Below are 15,931 nucleotides of genomic sequence, written 5' to 3' on the forward strand. Positions count from 1 at the left end.
CCCTAGAGAATTTGCATAATTCGCCAGGGGTTAAACCTAGGGTAGCATGCAGTAGATTGCCGACGAGTGGCAGTTGTCACATGGTCTTGATTGGAATCCTTCAAAAGCTGGAGAGAATAACCCTGGATACTGTCTGCAATACATTGAGCAGAATAGATGACTGGACTCAATCAGCTCAAAGAGTAACTATAACATTCCCCAGTTGCGTTAATCCAACTCGGTAACATCTCCGCCAGGTTCACCAATATCTTCTACATGCTTTTCCTTTCTGCCCTCAGCTTCAATTTCCTCAAGCTTCTTCCTGCCTTCTTCTGTGGTCGCGTCAACGATGCCTTCCTCAAGGCTTAGCAAGCCGCCAGCCCCGAGCTTCTCCACAACTTCTTCGGCTTCGTTAACGGGCATTTTACCAAGTACCTTGTTGACTTTATCAAGGGATTCCGAGGCCAATGCCTTCTGCAGATCTTCCGAGAAAGACTCGAAGATCTTGCGAGCTTCAATCTCTGCCGGGTCATTGCTGTCTGCGGGCGGGATATTGATAGTGATCTTGGTGTTGGGATCCACGGCATGCAATTGAATCTGCTCTACTCCAGCAGGGTCATTGGCAGCTGAGCTATCTTTGGCAAGTTCCGCTGCGCGGGTTTTGATTTTGTTGTAGGTTTCGTTCACGTCGTTACGGAAAAGTGTTGACGCTTGATGGTCTTTCGTCGTGATTCTGTTGATCAGACTATCTTAGCAACAATCCCACACATTTAATGATCAATTTGGACTTACCGCTTGAAGAAAAGTGAGATTCCGTCTCGACCTAGAGAACGGCAATATTGCAACAACAGCCCCTGGTGTACGCACTGACGAGCATACTCCTCATTTCCTTCCATCTGGCTGTTGAAAGCTTCAACTAGAAGGCCATCTGTCTCTTTCTCTGCGACAATCTCTGGATGTTCCGAGATAAATTGAAGCAATGCCCTATAGTCATTACGGTTGATGCGAGCAAACTTCTTCGCCAGATCGCTCGCTTTGACATCTTCCGGGTCGACTTGCTCGTTATCATCAGCTTTCGGTGCCTCATTTTGTACTGCACGTGGATTTAGAAGTTCCACAGATTCTGCTTTCGCCGTAGCCGGTGCCTTGCCCTTATCCTTTGATTTTGATACGTAGGATGTGTCGAATCCAGTATGCAGCATATCGCTCGTAATCTTGCTGGACTCTTCCTTCTCCAGCTGCGCAAGGCGAGCCAGCAATTCTTTCTGTAACCCCTGAACTTTGTCCTGGTGACCTTCTACACCCTTGATGTATGCCTGGTATCGGTTATCGGGACTCGACTCGCCGATCTCCTTCTTAACTTGATCAACTAAAGCACTTAGCATTTGAGAGTACTTTGGCTGCTCCTTTTCGTGTGTATGAACGCCCTCTGGTGGGGCAGGTGCCTGGTCTTCAGCGGGGTTGCTTGCCGACTCCATCACGGCTTGGAAGACCAGCTCCTCAGGATCCCGTGAAGATCCTTCATGCTCGCGAAGCAATGCAAGGAGCTTATCTATACGTGAGAGGAGACCGTCATTGATAATTCGCTCGTACTTAAGCGTCTCAATCTCCATACGGCGCTGCTGCCGTTGCTGATGGATCTGAGCCTGCTTTGCTCTAATGAAGGAGCGCTTGTCGACATTAGGGTGAACCTCAATATCCGAATCATCGGACAGTTCAAGAGCATCCCATTTGCTGTAGTCCAAAACCATCGCGGCGATTCGTGGTAATACGCTCAAGGAAAAGCCGTTGCTGGTATTATGAGGGGTGCGAAACCGTGCGATAGGCGGGGTAGAAACAAAGTATTACAACAGTATGGACGATGAATGATAATAAGAGACAATTATGTCCACAAAGATGTGCGATTCAAGAGAAAAGCTGGTAGAGATCATCAAGTTTGAATGACTCAAGCTACTCGATCAAGGCCAGCAAGATAATTAGTGGCTCAAAACAAATGTGAACCTCATGTATATTTAAGTCACATGCATCGAAAGCTCTCGATCAGCTTCGATTGCGGCCGAACCTCCGTGGAAGGCGGTTCAAGATGGCAGAATCTTGTCTTTGGGAAAGCCGCACTGCCGACTCCGATGCCTGTCCGACCGACCGAACAAGCATAGTTTCAACTTCAGCTGACGCTCGCATTTTACGTCGCATCAGCGTTGCAAACACCTGTCCATTCCTTGAGCGGCAATTGAGCTCGACAGTGTCATGATCAGCATAAGATTAGTGTTCCCGTGACGAGATATGGCATCCAGCTTCTCTTCCGTGACATCATTCTGAATCCCCGTCCAATTCCGCATCTTCTCTCCAAATTTCCAGATGCGCGGGATTAGATCGCTTCCCTGCTGGGCTCCTGGGTTGAGCACGAAGCGAGTTCCTCGACAAGCACTCTTTGCTGAGCTATATCCCAACGCCTGCGCAATTTCTTCAACGCAGAGCGCTCGCAATGGTCTCGTCCGACGGTTTTCGGGCTGCATCGGGTCAATAAGCAACAGTTGGAATCCGCTCCCGCGTCAATCCGCAATCGCCTCCTCGTTATACGCCAATGTCTATAGTAAAGGTTTTTCAACCGTTCAACCGCGGTTTGTGAGTACAGTCAGACTCCTCTCCACCTCCCAGCGACCATTGGAGGCAAAGCCGAACGTCGAGTCGACTGGCGGTCAGGGAGTGAGGTCAGAGATACACCAGGATCAGGAGCATGAGGACATCGAGAAAGGTTTTGAGCTGTCAGAGAAAGCCGCTCAGGCAGCACAGGTCAACCTCAGCGCGAAGCTCGCCAAAGATGGTGCTGCTGGAAAGAAGTCCGGATTCAGGGAAATATGGAGGCTCTTACTGATCGCTCGACCGGAGGCGAAGAAGCTCGGCTTCGCCTTTCTTTTCTTGCTGGTATCGTCTGGTATTACAATGTCCATTCCATTTTCAATTGGGAAGATCATGGATACTGCTACAAAAGCGACTACAGAAGGTGGTAATGAGCTCTTCGGTCTGAGCCTTCCCATGTTCTATGGTGCGTTGGCTGGAATTCTCACTCTGGGCGCTGCGGCGAACTATGGTCGCATTATCATCCTGCGTATCGTTGGTGAGCGCATCGTTGCCAGGCTTCGCTCGAAACTCTTCCGCCAGACGTTTGTGCAAGATGCAGAGTTCTTCGATGCGAATCGGGTCGGTGACTTGATTTCTCGTCTTAGCTCTGATACCATTATTGTCGGCAAGAGTATTACACAGAACCTATCCGATGGACTGCGCGCGGCAGTTAGCGGTGCAGCAGGGTTCGGTTTAATGGCCTATGTCAGTCTCAAGCTCTCCAGTATACTGGCTCTCCTCCTCCCTCCTATCGGCCTTGGGGCGTTTTTCTACGGACGAGCGATTCGAAACCTGAGTCGTCAAATCCAGAGAAATCTTGGAACATTGACTAAGATTGCGGAGGAGCGTCTGGGCAATGTCAAGACTAGCCAGTCCTTTGCTGGCGAGGTTCTCGAGGTTCGCCGGTATAACAATCAAGTGCGAAAGATTTTTGACCTTGGCAAAAGGGAATCCTTGATCAGTGCCACGTTCTTTAGCTCCGTACGCATCTGTCACCCAACCCTACCGCTTATCATAGATCTAACCTTATCTAGACCGGGTTCGCTGGCAACATGACCATCCTGGCATTGCTCTACGTAGGAGGAGGCATGGTCCAATCCGGTGCCATAACCATTGGAGAATTAACTTCATTCCTGATGTACACGGCGTACGCAGGGTCAAGCATGTTCGGTCTTTCGAGCTTTTACTCTGAACTGATGAAAGGTGTCGGGGCAGCTAGTCGACTGTTCGAATTGCAGGATCGTCAGCCAACTATATCTCCCACCAAGGGCGAGAAGGTCGTCTCGGCGCGAGGACCCATTCGCTTCGAAAACGTGACTTTTAGTTACCCAACTCGGCCTGCTGTTCCCATTTTCAAGGATCTCTATTTCGAAATTCCGCAAGGGACCAATGTTGCAATCGTTGGGCCCTCGGGAGGTGGGAAATCAACAATCGCTTCAATCTTGCTCCGTTTCTACTCTCCTACCGAAGGAAGAGTTCTAATCGGGGGCAAAGACATCACCCATATGAACGCCAAATCCCTTCGACGAAAGATTGGCATCGTCTCCCAAGAGCCTGTCCTCTTTTCGGGGACCATAGCGGAGAACATTGCGTATGGAAAGCCTCAGGCCAAACGGTCAGAGATCGTTGCAGCTGCGCGCAAGGCGAACTGCCAGTTTATAAGTGACTTTGTAAGTTACTCGACCTCCATTTTCGTTTACACATGCAGCTGACTCAGTTGTCCAGCCGGATGGCCTCGACACCCAGGTGGGACCCCGAGGCGCTCAGCTTTCTGGTGGCCAGAAGCAGCGCATTGCGATTGCCCGGGCTCTGATCAAGGATCCTGATATTCTCATACTTGATGAAGCAACTTCTGCTCTCGATGCAGAGTCGGAAACTCTTGTGAACAGCGCTCTTACCGCGCTCCTTCGTGGTAACAATACTACCATCAGCATCGCTCATCGACTCTCTACAATTAAGAGATCCGATACGATTATTGTCCTTGGTCCCGACGGAAGGGTAGCCGAACAGGGCAGTTATGAGGAGCTCAGTGCTCGGCCTGACGGCGCCTTCACCAAATTGATGGAATGGCAGCTGAGTGGCGGTGAGGTGACGGACCAGCCCGTCACTGCTGCCAACCCAGTGGCGCAGGAAACCGCATGGGACATGCCGAGCGAGGATGTGACAGAGGTGTCCGAGGACACCATCATCTCCCCTGAGTCGCGGAAAAGTGATTAGTGCTTTGGATAGATTCTCGGGTGGGGGGAGGCGCTCACATAGGCTCCCTTGCTTGTCCGCTTATTTCTTTTGTTTTCTTACGTTAACTCCCCTCTTTGCGAGTTTGGCATCTTGGCCTATAGAATATCCCCTTTATTTTGTGTCTATAAATTTCTTCTTAGACGGTCAATAGTGTCAAATGTTGGCGGCATTCGGTATTGATGAAATAGGTCCCTTGAGGGAAAAATCATCCTGGACATGTAGTAAGACAAATTGAAGTATAGGCAAACCCAGTGCACGAGTCGCATCCATCTGCAACACTCTGAAACCGTGGAATCGAAATCGGTGATTTTCGAGTCTCCTCTACGGAGCAGTCCGTAGGCTATACGCAACCAAAAATAAGGCAACAACACATGACATCGTAGGTCACAAGTCTTGGCACCATTCCTCCTGACAGCACCTTCGACCATCACTGTTAAGCACCTTGGCTTCATGGCGGGCTGTGGTTCCTGAAAGCCATCAAATGTTAACTATGGCTTGATTGCTTCCTTTTCATCTATCCATTTCCTATTGTTGGAAAGGACTGAACAAACCATATAGAACAGCAATGGATCGCGTTCGGCGGTTGATCACTCGCCCACAGGCCTACGAGCCGATAGTGCACCCTACGGAGGTTGATGGCGATGATCATGGTTCAATCTCCCCTCAAGCACAGCATGAATCGCCTTTCTCCAGATATGAATATGCTGTATTCTTTATTCTGGGGGTGTCAATGTTGTGGGCATGGTACGCTCCTCACACCTGTGTTACCTCCTTCTCCATCTGACCTCTATCCTGCCGATTTTAGCTGAAAGCTTTCTGACTCTGCCGTACCTGGATTAGGAACATGTTTCTTGCCGCAGCACCGTATTTCTATCTCCGTTTCCGGTCGGACAACTGGGTAGCAACCCATTTCCAACCTTCGATTCTAACAGTCTCGACCATCACTAACCTGGGCTCCGCATTCATTCTCGCCAAACTGCAGAAAGGAGCGTCGTACCCGAGACGAGTAACGCTTTCTCTACTTATAAATATTGTCGTCTTCTCGCTGTTGGCGCTTTCGACAGTCTTTATGAAAGATATCGATGTTAAAGCCTACTTCAGCTTTCTGATGTTCATGGTATTTGGGGCAAGCTTGGCAACCGGCATCAATCAGAATGGTGTCTTTGCCTATGTGTCTGGGTTCGGGAGAGAAGAATATACACAAGCGATTATGGCAGGACAGGGAGTAGCCGGCGTGCTTCCCTGTGTGGTGCAAATTATCTCTGCTTTGGCAGTGCCGGAGAGAAAGGGACAAAACATGCCTCAGGCTTCATCAAAGTCCGCATTCATGTATTTCATCACAGCCACCACAATTGCTGCTATGTCGCTGGTCGCCTTCCTTTCCCTTGTCAGACGACGGTCGGGTATATCCCTACAGTTGCCAGAGGAGCAACACGATTCAATTTCCTCTGGTTATGCTCATAAGACGGTGAGTCTCTGGGTTTTGTTCAAGAAGCTACGGTTTCTTGCATCGGCTCTGTTCCTTTGCTTTGCCGTTACTATGGTGTACGCGGTCTTCACCGCAGAAATCGAGTCCGTACATCAAGATTCCAGTCGTTCCCGGTTATTCTCTCGAGAAGTCTTCATTCCAGTGGCTTTTCTCTTTTGGAACGCCGGTGATTTAATTGGGAGAATGTCAGTCATTGTCCCCAGTCTTTCATTAGCCCATCGTCCTTGGCTCCTTTTCCTCATTTCTGTGGCCCGCCTTGGGTTCATCCCACTTTACCTGCTTTGTAACATTGGCGGGAGAGGGGCTATTGTACAGAGTGACTTCTTCTATCTCTTCGTCGTGCAGCTTTTGTTCGGGATTTCCAACGGATACCTTGGCAGCAGCTGTATGATGGGAACTGGTCAATGGGTTTCTGTGGATGAACGAGAGGCCGCTGGTGGATTCATGAGCATGGTTCTTGTGGGTGGCTTGGCTGCAGGAAGTCTCATGAGCTTCCTTGTCGCCAACATATGAATGTCCTCTGGGAGGCAAGAGCATATAGACGAGATAGGCTTGACCTATAATATTCATGGATCATGACCATATAATGCTACCTAGGTTTGTTGCATTGTCCAATAAGAGGACTCGCCATTCCACCTTGAGCACAAGGACACGAACGAGAATCCTTTGAAGGACACGAACGAGAATCCTGACGCATCTCCTTTGTTCTGTATTTCTCGGTAGCAACGTGTCACTGCCCTCCGTACTTTGTGACAACCGCCCTCGCTTCTCCCTTGTCCACACATTTTCCTATTAAGGCTACCTTCGACATCCACACTCTTTTCGCAGTCCACCTCGAAGTGTTTGATTGGTTATCCTATTTGAAGATAGGTAGTGCATCATTGCCAGTCGTTCTAGATATGATGAAGTTCGGTTTTGATCGGCTCGACGTTCCAGCTGCAGGTAAGGTAGAAGTGAGGGACAGTGAACGATCAGGCCATGAATAGACACCAATGGCTGAGCGTCTACCTGGCCTTTGGTCTCCATCTGTTGTACTTGAGTACGCCGTGACCTTATCATCGAATCTGAACTACTCTCAGCCCACTAGTGATGATCGATGATATCTCACCAACGACATACTTCCGGTGTATACTTCACAACCGCGGTCCTCATTCTCTAACATTGATGAGAAGCATCGCCACATATCAAGGTCTACTACAAGTGAAGTTCAATATCTGACTTAAAATGGCTCCGTGGATTCACGATGTCTTCGATAGGCCAATGCTCTCGGCAATGCTGAGCTGGAGCATTCTTCTGGTTCGTAGAGAAGCAATCACAAACCGCAAACTATCACCGTCGGATGCTGACCAGACAACAGGGCTCTATCTACCTGATCGGCCATTCAATCTATGCTATATACTTCCATCCTTTGGGCCGATATCCAGGACCCAAGATTGCTGCTATATCTCCAATTGCGCTTCTTGTCTGGGAGATTCGTGGCAAAGTGCACTCAAAAGTCAAAGATCTTCATGACAGATATGGCGACGTGGTCCGCATTGGTCCCAATGCACTCGTCTACCGAACTCCACAGGCGTGGAAAGAGATATACGGACACAGAACGAAAAAGGGCCAAAGAACATTTCCCAAGGATCCTTCCCTCTATGTCCCGACTCCTAATGGCGTGAACGCAATCATCACAGCAGCAGAGTCCGATCACATTCGCATGCGGCGGCTCCTTGCCCATGCATTCTCGGACAGAGCCCTACGGGAGCAGGAACCGCTACTGCACTTCTATGCGGACCTTCTTGTCCAAAAGCTGCGCGAGCAACTCCATCATTCGCGCTCGGAGGTCGTCGATATCACCAGGTGGTACAACTACACCACGTTTGATCTCATCGGCGACATCGCCTTTGGCGAGCCGTTCCACTGCCTGAAAGATAGCAAGTATCACTGGTGGGTATCCATCATGCTTGACGCAGTCAAGCTCAGCGTCTACCTTAGGGTTCTTTGGTTCTTCCCCTTCCTGAGCCCCTTGACGAAGCTGCTAGTCCCGAGCTACCTGCATCAGCGACGAGAGGCAAGTTTCCAGTTGACCGTGGAGAAAGTCAGCCGTCGGTTGCACAGACAGACAAACCGCCCAGATTTCATCTCGTATATCCTCAGGCATAAAGACGACGAGAACCGCATGTCGCGGAAAGAAATCGACGCTAACGCCGCGACTTTGGTTCTGGTTGGCAGTGAGACCACGGCTGCATTGCTGTCTGGATGTACCTTCCATCTTCTAAAGAACCCGAATGTCTACCGGCGACTGGTGACTGAAATCCGTAGCAGATTTCAGGATCCATCGGAGATTCGGTTATCGGCTATTGCCTCGCTTTCTTACCTCAATGCTGTGCTGGAAGAAAGCCTGCGGATCTATCCTCCAATTCCTGCGATGTTACCTCGGCTTGTTCCCGAGGAGGGAGCGATGATAAATGGAGAATACGTGCCTGCTGGGGTGAGTCCGGTGCTCTGATGAACTCCCCTCGGTTCCTTTCAGCTGACTCTGATGTAGACATCGGTCTCGATATCTCTCTGGTCGATCTTCCACTCGAGCGCGAACTTCCACAACCCGGATTCCTTCCATCCTGAACGCTGGCTCGCGCGTTCGGAGGAAGAAACAAATTCCCGCTTTGCTTTGGACAAGAAAGAGGCCTTTCAGCCCTTCTCATACGGACCTCGCAATTGTCTTGGCCAACAGTAAGTGATTCCAGTCTGGAGCCCAATTCCAACCCTTCAATAGATTGCCCCCAATTCGTCAGATAATTAATTCGTTCCAGCCTAGCCAATGCGGAAATGCGACTCATCCTAGCCAAGGTCTTCTGGCATTTAGACATGGAACTATGCCCTGAAAGCGGGGACTGGGATGACCAGGAATCCTACAACTTGTGGAGTAGGCCTCCACTGAAGGTAATGATCTCTCGCGCCGATGGCCGATATGAAGAAGTCAGCATGGTAGAGCTCAATGCTGCCTTCGCATAATGTAGCCTCGAGAGTCTGTTTCCTCCCCTTGTACAACGGGCGTGCCTTAGGTTTCCTCACCTACGTTCAGCAGCTCACTTGGTTTCATAGCTGGGATTTTCCCCTCATGAAGAATGGGTCTAATGACCTTGAAGAATGAAATAGCGCCAGTTCCTTGAATTGCAGCCTAAATAGTGAAAATGAACATTTCCTCCACTCCAAGATGAACATGATGGGAAACATGTAGAACACAAAATTGGCGATGGCTGTGCGGATGATCCAAGAAAAAATATAATAGTACAACGTCGGGTCAAGATGCTATCATTGCGATGACCCTGTATGCATGTTAAGTAACTAACTCCAAAATAAGCCAATGACACCTCCCAGATGCTGGTGTATCAATGATGAGATTCAGAAAAAATCCTCCTCGCTTAGCCACTGCAAGTCAATCGCGTACGCTACCAGATCCGCAGCACAGCACATGTCCTTGTGGCCATGTTCGAGATCTAGCAGGTCTAAGACGGACTTCAGTCTGTCTTCCAGTGACTTCTTTAAGTCAGCAACTTTTTTATCTGCTTCCGTGATATGTGTTTGACCAAGAAGTGGCTTCTTAGCTTTCTCGCCGGATTTTTTCGCCTGCTTCGTTTCGATATTTTTATTGGGTGAGCAGGGGGCCAAGGGTAACCTTGTCGCGGCCGGTTGAGAGGGCTCCGTCTTGCAATTCTTGAGAAGGTTTTTGAGAATAAACAAAAGCCAAATGAGGTTCGTTCGAGGCGCGTATTCCGCCCAGATGCCTGGAATATCGGGAGTCTTTTCTGTATCGACGGGATTGCCTGTGTATACCTCCGCGCGCATACTAGATATCAAGTTAATATGATGATAGCCAAATCACATGTTATAAAATGGTCGGACTTACTGTCTATACGTGTCTCTCAACAGAATCTCATCCTCGTCTCGGCCGATGGCATCGAAAATTTGCTTCTTATCGAGATCTGACGAAGCAATGTCCACAATTTCATCTGAATCCTCACTGGCTCGCAGCTCCGCGCGCGAGAGAGAGTAGTCGATAATCGTGGTTTCCAATGTGCTCAGGCCAAAGCCGCTGGTCCATGACTGACGCATTATTTCGATATCGGATGGAGGCGCCATACAGCCGTCCGAACGAGTTGTCTTGATACACACATTGCCGAGGTGAAGATCTCGGTGCTTCAACACGGTAAGCCAATGGTTATTTCCGCGCATACAATGCTGGTACTTACCTCGAACAGTGCATATTCTTCCGCTCTGGCGAGCGCCATTGCAACGCCCCAGAATATATCATAAATTTGGAAGATGGAAGACCAGGAGAATTTCTCCAATTCGCAGCCGGCATCATCCATCTCCACTATCGCCCACAGCTGTGTATCGGGATACGCCCTTTTACTCGAAGGGTTAGGATTCATGCAATCGTCTTTTGTTTTTTTATAATGGTCCCACGCAGCTTGGAACGAGGCCGGAAATCGACCCTGAACCACGTGGATTTCTCGAAAACGAGCAAATCCTGGAATCGGATCCAGGTATTTGAGCATTTTGACCTCGGAAACGATTTCCTCAATGCTAGTAAACTTTTTCGAACCGGGGCCGCTCTGCGCTCGTAACGGAACGACTTTGAATACACCATCACCGTAGGCCCTTAAGCGCGCCAGCTTCGACTTGGACATTTCTTTCATGCAAACCTCCTCCCTCAATCGCAGCTTGTATACTTCTCCGTAAGACCCTTCAGCCAGCTTCACAACCTCAAGCGCATTGCCAGCTCGAGCTGCCCACGAGCTGAATTTCTGAACACCCTGGGCGGCAATCGGCGATACAGCCTCGTCAAGTACGGCGCGGACATACGCGTTGACTTTTCCATCGGGGACGCAGCCCGAGGACAGACGTTGTGCGGACTTCTTCGGCCTCGTCTTCCTAGCTTTGCTGCCTGTAACGCTCCCATGTTTCTTCTCGCTCGGGGATTTTGCCTCTATCTCTCTCGGAGTGATTCTGACCTCTACCATTCTCTCATAGCGTTTCTCTGATTTCGGTGTATTTTGCACAGGCGGTGGAGTACGGATAATCTCTTGCTCCAGCGGCTCAAGTTTTGGTGTGGGCGTACGTTCCACTTCATTTTCTTTATGCAAGGATTGTGCAGGTTCTTGCTCGTTCTCCGAATCTGCAGGAGTTTCGTTCAATTTGACTTCAGCCAATTTCGCTTGTATGCAGTCCACGGCATCCTCAACTGATTCCTTTGTCGCCTTTTCCAGCGTCTTTAATGGGCTGCCCTGTTCAAGGACTGCTCGCGGCGCATCAACTCTCCGTTTTCCATAGACTCTTCTTTGGGCACCGCGTGCTTTCGAGGTTGGTTTCGAATCCCATGATATTGTGTAGGTTGCAGTCGTTGGTGAGGGCGGTATCAGCATCGTGATGTGGGATTATTGTCGGTTTATTGTATTTATGTTGGTCTTTCAGGCTATCCGGCCATTGATTGGGATTTATTTTGACGTTCAATCTGGTATTCATAAGAGGACAATCTGGACGTCAGGGCTATTGATGTATTTCCAAAACTGGACTAGTGTGGAGTTGCCCGGGTGAACCTGGCATTCAGTAAGATCACGTGATTTGATGTATATACCAATCTTTCTCTCATTGTTGGTTCATAACTTCATGCCCAACTCCTTTGTGATAGGAACTTGTTTGACAGACATTTCTATTTAAAATAAAGGCTTGTAGACTTGATCCAGTGATCCCGTGCTCTTGTGCCCTGCCAAGTCAGATGATAGCTGCGAGTAGACACATTCCCGCCGTTACCTCGAAGGCCTTTTCTCAATATCGCAGATCTACTCCATAAGGACGGAAGATATATCATACTCTGAGTGAAAATGTTGAGATAAGTTGGATTAATTCACTAGGGTCATGTAGACTACTACCCTTAACCATCTGGGTAGATACATGATACGTGTATCCCTAAGGTGATATGCCCGGCGGTCGAGTCTAGTTCAGTAATTGGACAGAACAAGAGAGCCTCATTCATTGCAAGTCCGCGATCCGCGAGATCAGATTCACTTGAGCAAGGACATATGCATGCCAAATAAATGAGTTTTGGACCTCATATTCACAATGCAGAACTATGCAGGACCATGGATGGTATGAGGCCACGCCTTAGTGGATGTGTGGACTGTCAGGTCGTGTAAGAAAAGCACATGAGACGGTCCTTGAACATGGACATAGCCGTGATGAAGCATACCCATGGGCAGCTTTACGCTATGGTCATTGATCAGTGCAGTCATCACCAGCATTCGATTATCATTGTCAAACAGACACCGCCAAGTTCATTCGGCGAGGTCGCGGAGAAAAATTGGCAGTACGGCTGGCTCCTCAAGTAGTTTCCCTGCAGACCACTTTTTGGGAAAATGAGACCCGAGAGCAGCGAGAAAGGAATCTGACGTCCGATGATCTTAGGCTCTTAGCCGAAGCATAACTGTCGGACGGCGTAGTTGCATTGATATTTTCTGTCACTCCTGTCACCATACAAAACCTTCCAAAACCACCATCGTGGTGAAGGTTTAATGACGGGATAACTTGGGACGGCCTTGTTGACTGACATCGATGCAGGGGGGAGCGGTGGCCTTAAGATCTGCACTATTGCAACTGGTTATGGCCCGTTGGCTGCCCGCCAGACGTTCCAGAACCCGTCTGAAATGAGGCTAGTCATTGAAGATTATTGAGACAGATCTTTGCCGAGTGCTGACAATATGGTTAACTACCTTCGATTAATTGAAACAAGGAGATGCAGGTGCGGGGAGAGTATTGTTGTCATTGAAGACGGTCGAACGGAGACAGTGCATAACTGCTAGTGTACCTGTAGTCTCCAGCCAGAAGGATGGAAAATACAAAATCTTGAATATCGACGGAAAACTCGGGGTAGGCCGGAACAGAAGATGGTGGGTTTGATGGGGATAAATGGAGTCATCTTGATGTTATTCTGGCAATATTACTTGCTGGGAGATCTCCAATTAATATAGTATGCCTAATAGACTCCATAATTGTGCATATCATTATCACTACTAACTATGTAGGTAATAATGGAGGCAACTTGCATGAGGAGGCTTGTAGAAGCTGACTGAGAGTGACGTATTTTTTTTGTTTTTCTCCTATTTTCGCTATTTTTCCTTCCCGCCCCCTTGAAGATTGTAAGACGAATACGGATAATACAACTGGGTATGTTGCCAAAAACAACATCAACTCCATCAGTCGTTGTTTGTAGTTCTATAGCTTTTCAGTTATCATTGACCTGGGCTAATTGTAAAACCTAAGCCACGACCTCAAGATCATTGATTAAGTCGAACCTCATCATCAGGTGTCGCGTGGATCACGCGAGTCAACTTGGTACTTTACCCACTGTACCGCCGGGAGCCACTGCGACCTCGGGAATCCTCGCTTGGACCATCTTTTTCACTCATCTCTTCTTCCTTTCGCATCAACCCATAGCCTCAAGGCTCTTTCATCCCATCAACTCATCCTCACATCCCATCTTCTATTTATCTCTTCTTTTCCCATTCCATCCTATTCCTCAGTTTCTCTTATTCCCCCTTTACGCCTTACCCGTCGTCCAAGGACGGACGTAAATTTTTTCTTAGCGCGCCTTGGGTTCCGTCAGCTAACCCTTCCATCTTCACTCAATGCTTTGCTATGGCGTTCAACTTCAACTGGTCGCCGCTTATGGCGGACGCGAGTTTCTACACTCGTGCGCAAGATTTATTAACAGCTGCGCTCAATAAGTCGCCGAAACCGCCCATCATCGTCGACGATATTATCGTAACGGAGCTCAACCTTGGTTCCGTTCCCCCGGAGCTGGAGATATTGGAGATTGGAGACCTGGCGGAGGATCGGTTTCGAGGCATCTTCAAGATGTCATATTCGGGGGACACATTTCTGACTCTCAAAACCCGAGTCCAAGCGAATCCGCTGAATACATATCTCCTCACACGACCCTCCTTTGCAACGCCCCTACCTCTGGCTGCAGCGTAAGTGGCGTAGGTTTTACTGTCGCCTCTGCATGAGCTGACACTTTCTCCAGTACCCCTCTGACAATACCTCTTCAAATTACTCTTTCCGATTTTAAATTATCCGGCTTTGTCATCTTGGTCTTCTCGAAACAAAAAGGAATCACCGTGGTTTTTCGAAACGATCCGCTCGAATCACTCAAGGTTTCATCGACTTTTGACTCTATCCCGTTTGTGCGCGATTTCTTGCAAAAGGAAATTGAAGCGCAGCTACGTATCCTCTTTATGGATGAGTTGCCCGCTATCATACATCGATTGTCGCTCCGATTGTGGGTTCCGGAGTACCGAGCTGGAGAGGAATTGCAGACTCAAACGGAAAGCGCAAATGGCGAAGGACCTGGTCAAGATCCTCTGGCCAGCCCACCACAAGATCCCGTCGACGCTCTAGGAAACGCTTTGAACGAGTCTGAAATCGAATCGCTTTCCTTGGATTCCTCTGTCGAAACTCATTCACTGTTTTCTCAGAAAAACCTTTTGCGCTTGGCTGCCCTTACGGATTCTCAACGAACATTATCACTCTTCACCCCTTCCATTCGAGAGGTGGTTTACCGCGCATGGACCTCGCCTTCAGATCAGACCGATGCCTCTGGAAGCGTGACGTCACCCTTCAGTCCCGTCCTTTCCAGAGCGCAGTCCCACGTTGGCAGTATGTCGTTCTTCCCAGATTCGGCCAGCATTGTTTCGAGCCAGAGTCGGTCTTCGACACCTTCCCACACATTTAGCGGATATGGCTTGAGTCTAGGGGCTAGCCGTCATTCGAAGGCTCATGCTCGAAAGCGAAAGAAGCGTGTTGTGGATCTGCGTCGCCCGAAGACTACTGATGACGCACCAAGCGTGAGCGATGAGAGCGCATTTACCGAGTCGACCAGCGCTCCCTCCGTCTGCTCAGCTCCTCTGCCCGTCCTAGATGAACAGACCGATGATCCGGTGACGCCGCCCTTGTCACCGGACAGTGATCTACACCTTCCTACAATCCCCGAACGACACCGCATGAGTATTTCTCGGCCCGTGCTCCGCCGTGAGATTGCATCAGAGATGATCCGCGATACGGCAGAGTCTAAACCATTGTCCAACCCAGTCGGACAGGCCACCCAGGACGAGGATCTGAGCGCCACACCTCGTGCCACTGTGCGCGCCCCTGGTGCCTCTGTTCTTGAAAACGGAAAACAGGCCGCTGGTTCGTCCGCAGGGTCATCGCGACAACTACCCTCCACGATCCTTCCGTTTATCAATGACAGTCCTACCGGCGGGGTTGTCGACCAGGCCTTGGTTGAAAGACTCGCCGGAGAGATTGCTCGTCGCATGAGAGACGAGAAATTCATGGCAAGCAACGCCTGCGGCCCCTTTTGGGACCGCCACAGCCAAGAAGAGTCTCCTCCACCGGCCTATGGCCATTGATCCAAATTATTCTAGACTCCCATGAGTCTCTTGTTCTTCTCTTCTTCCTTCCATGGCGCCCTGTGCCTCAAAATCCAGCGAGTCTGGAAACTTAATGACCGATACGACAATGCCTTTAATTGCTGGTTATTTCCGACTATTTTATTCA

The 15,931-nt window shown here is 49.3% G+C and overlaps 6 protein-coding genes across 6 annotated transcripts; 4 read left to right on the forward strand and 2 right to left on the reverse strand.

The window, feature by feature from the left end:
- Positions 1-207: 207 nt before the first annotated feature.
- Positions 208-1,730, reverse strand: Aspvir_007418 (Hsp90 co-chaperone CDC37; the record flags this gene model as incomplete). The annotated part of the gene is made up of 2 exons (XM_043270600.1): positions 208-712; positions 772-1,730. 2 exons carry the CDS (start codon positions 1,728-1,730, stop codon positions 208-210), a joined length of 1,464 nt encoding a protein of 487 aa, XP_043126535.1.
- A 607-nt stretch (positions 1,731-2,337) lies between these two features.
- On the forward strand, positions 2,338-4,818 carry mdr2 (ATP-binding cassette permease mdr2; the record flags this gene model as incomplete). The annotated part of the gene is made up of 3 exons (XM_043270601.1): positions 2,338-3,582; positions 3,636-4,271; positions 4,327-4,818. The coding sequence occupies 3 exons, from the start codon at positions 2,338-2,340 to the stop codon at positions 4,816-4,818; spliced, it is 2,373 nt and encodes a 790-aa protein (XP_043126536.1).
- Positions 4,819-5,404: 586 nt separating this feature from the next.
- Positions 5,405-6,841, forward strand: Aspvir_007420 (nucleoside transmembrane transporter FUN26; the record flags this gene model as incomplete). The annotated part of the gene is made up of 2 exons (XM_043270602.1): positions 5,405-5,583; positions 5,680-6,841. 2 exons carry the CDS (start codon positions 5,405-5,407, stop codon positions 6,839-6,841), a joined length of 1,341 nt encoding a protein of 446 aa, XP_043126537.1.
- Positions 6,842-7,552: 711 nt separating this feature from the next.
- Aspvir_007421 (cytochrome P450) lies at positions 7,553-9,328 on the forward strand (the record flags this gene model as incomplete). Its single annotated transcript, XM_043270603.1, has 4 exons — positions 7,553-7,624; positions 7,686-8,804; positions 8,862-9,046; positions 9,127-9,328. 4 exons carry the CDS (start codon positions 7,553-7,555, stop codon positions 9,326-9,328), a joined length of 1,578 nt encoding a protein of 525 aa, XP_043126538.1.
- Positions 9,329-9,718: 390 nt separating this feature from the next.
- Positions 9,719-11,742, reverse strand: Aspvir_007422 (uncharacterized protein; the record flags this gene model as incomplete). The annotated part of the gene is made up of 3 exons (XM_043270604.1): positions 9,719-10,163; positions 10,224-10,513; positions 10,567-11,742. 3 exons carry the CDS (start codon positions 11,740-11,742, stop codon positions 9,719-9,721), a joined length of 1,911 nt encoding a protein of 636 aa, XP_043126539.1.
- A 2,269-nt stretch (positions 11,743-14,011) lies between these two features.
- Aspvir_007423 (MDM34 family protein) lies at positions 14,012-15,783 on the forward strand (the record flags this gene model as incomplete). The annotated part of the gene is made up of 2 exons (XM_043270605.1): positions 14,012-14,346; positions 14,400-15,783. 2 exons carry the CDS (start codon positions 14,012-14,014, stop codon positions 15,781-15,783), a joined length of 1,719 nt encoding a protein of 572 aa, XP_043126540.1.
- Between the last annotated feature and the right edge of the window lie 148 nt (positions 15,784-15,931).

Source organism: Aspergillus viridinutans (assembly GCF_018404265.1).
Source record: "Aspergillus viridinutans IFM 47045 DNA, scaffold_5, whole genome shotgun sequence".
NCBI classification, from domain to species: Eukaryota; Fungi; Ascomycota; class Eurotiomycetes; order Eurotiales; family Aspergillaceae; genus Aspergillus; species Aspergillus viridinutans.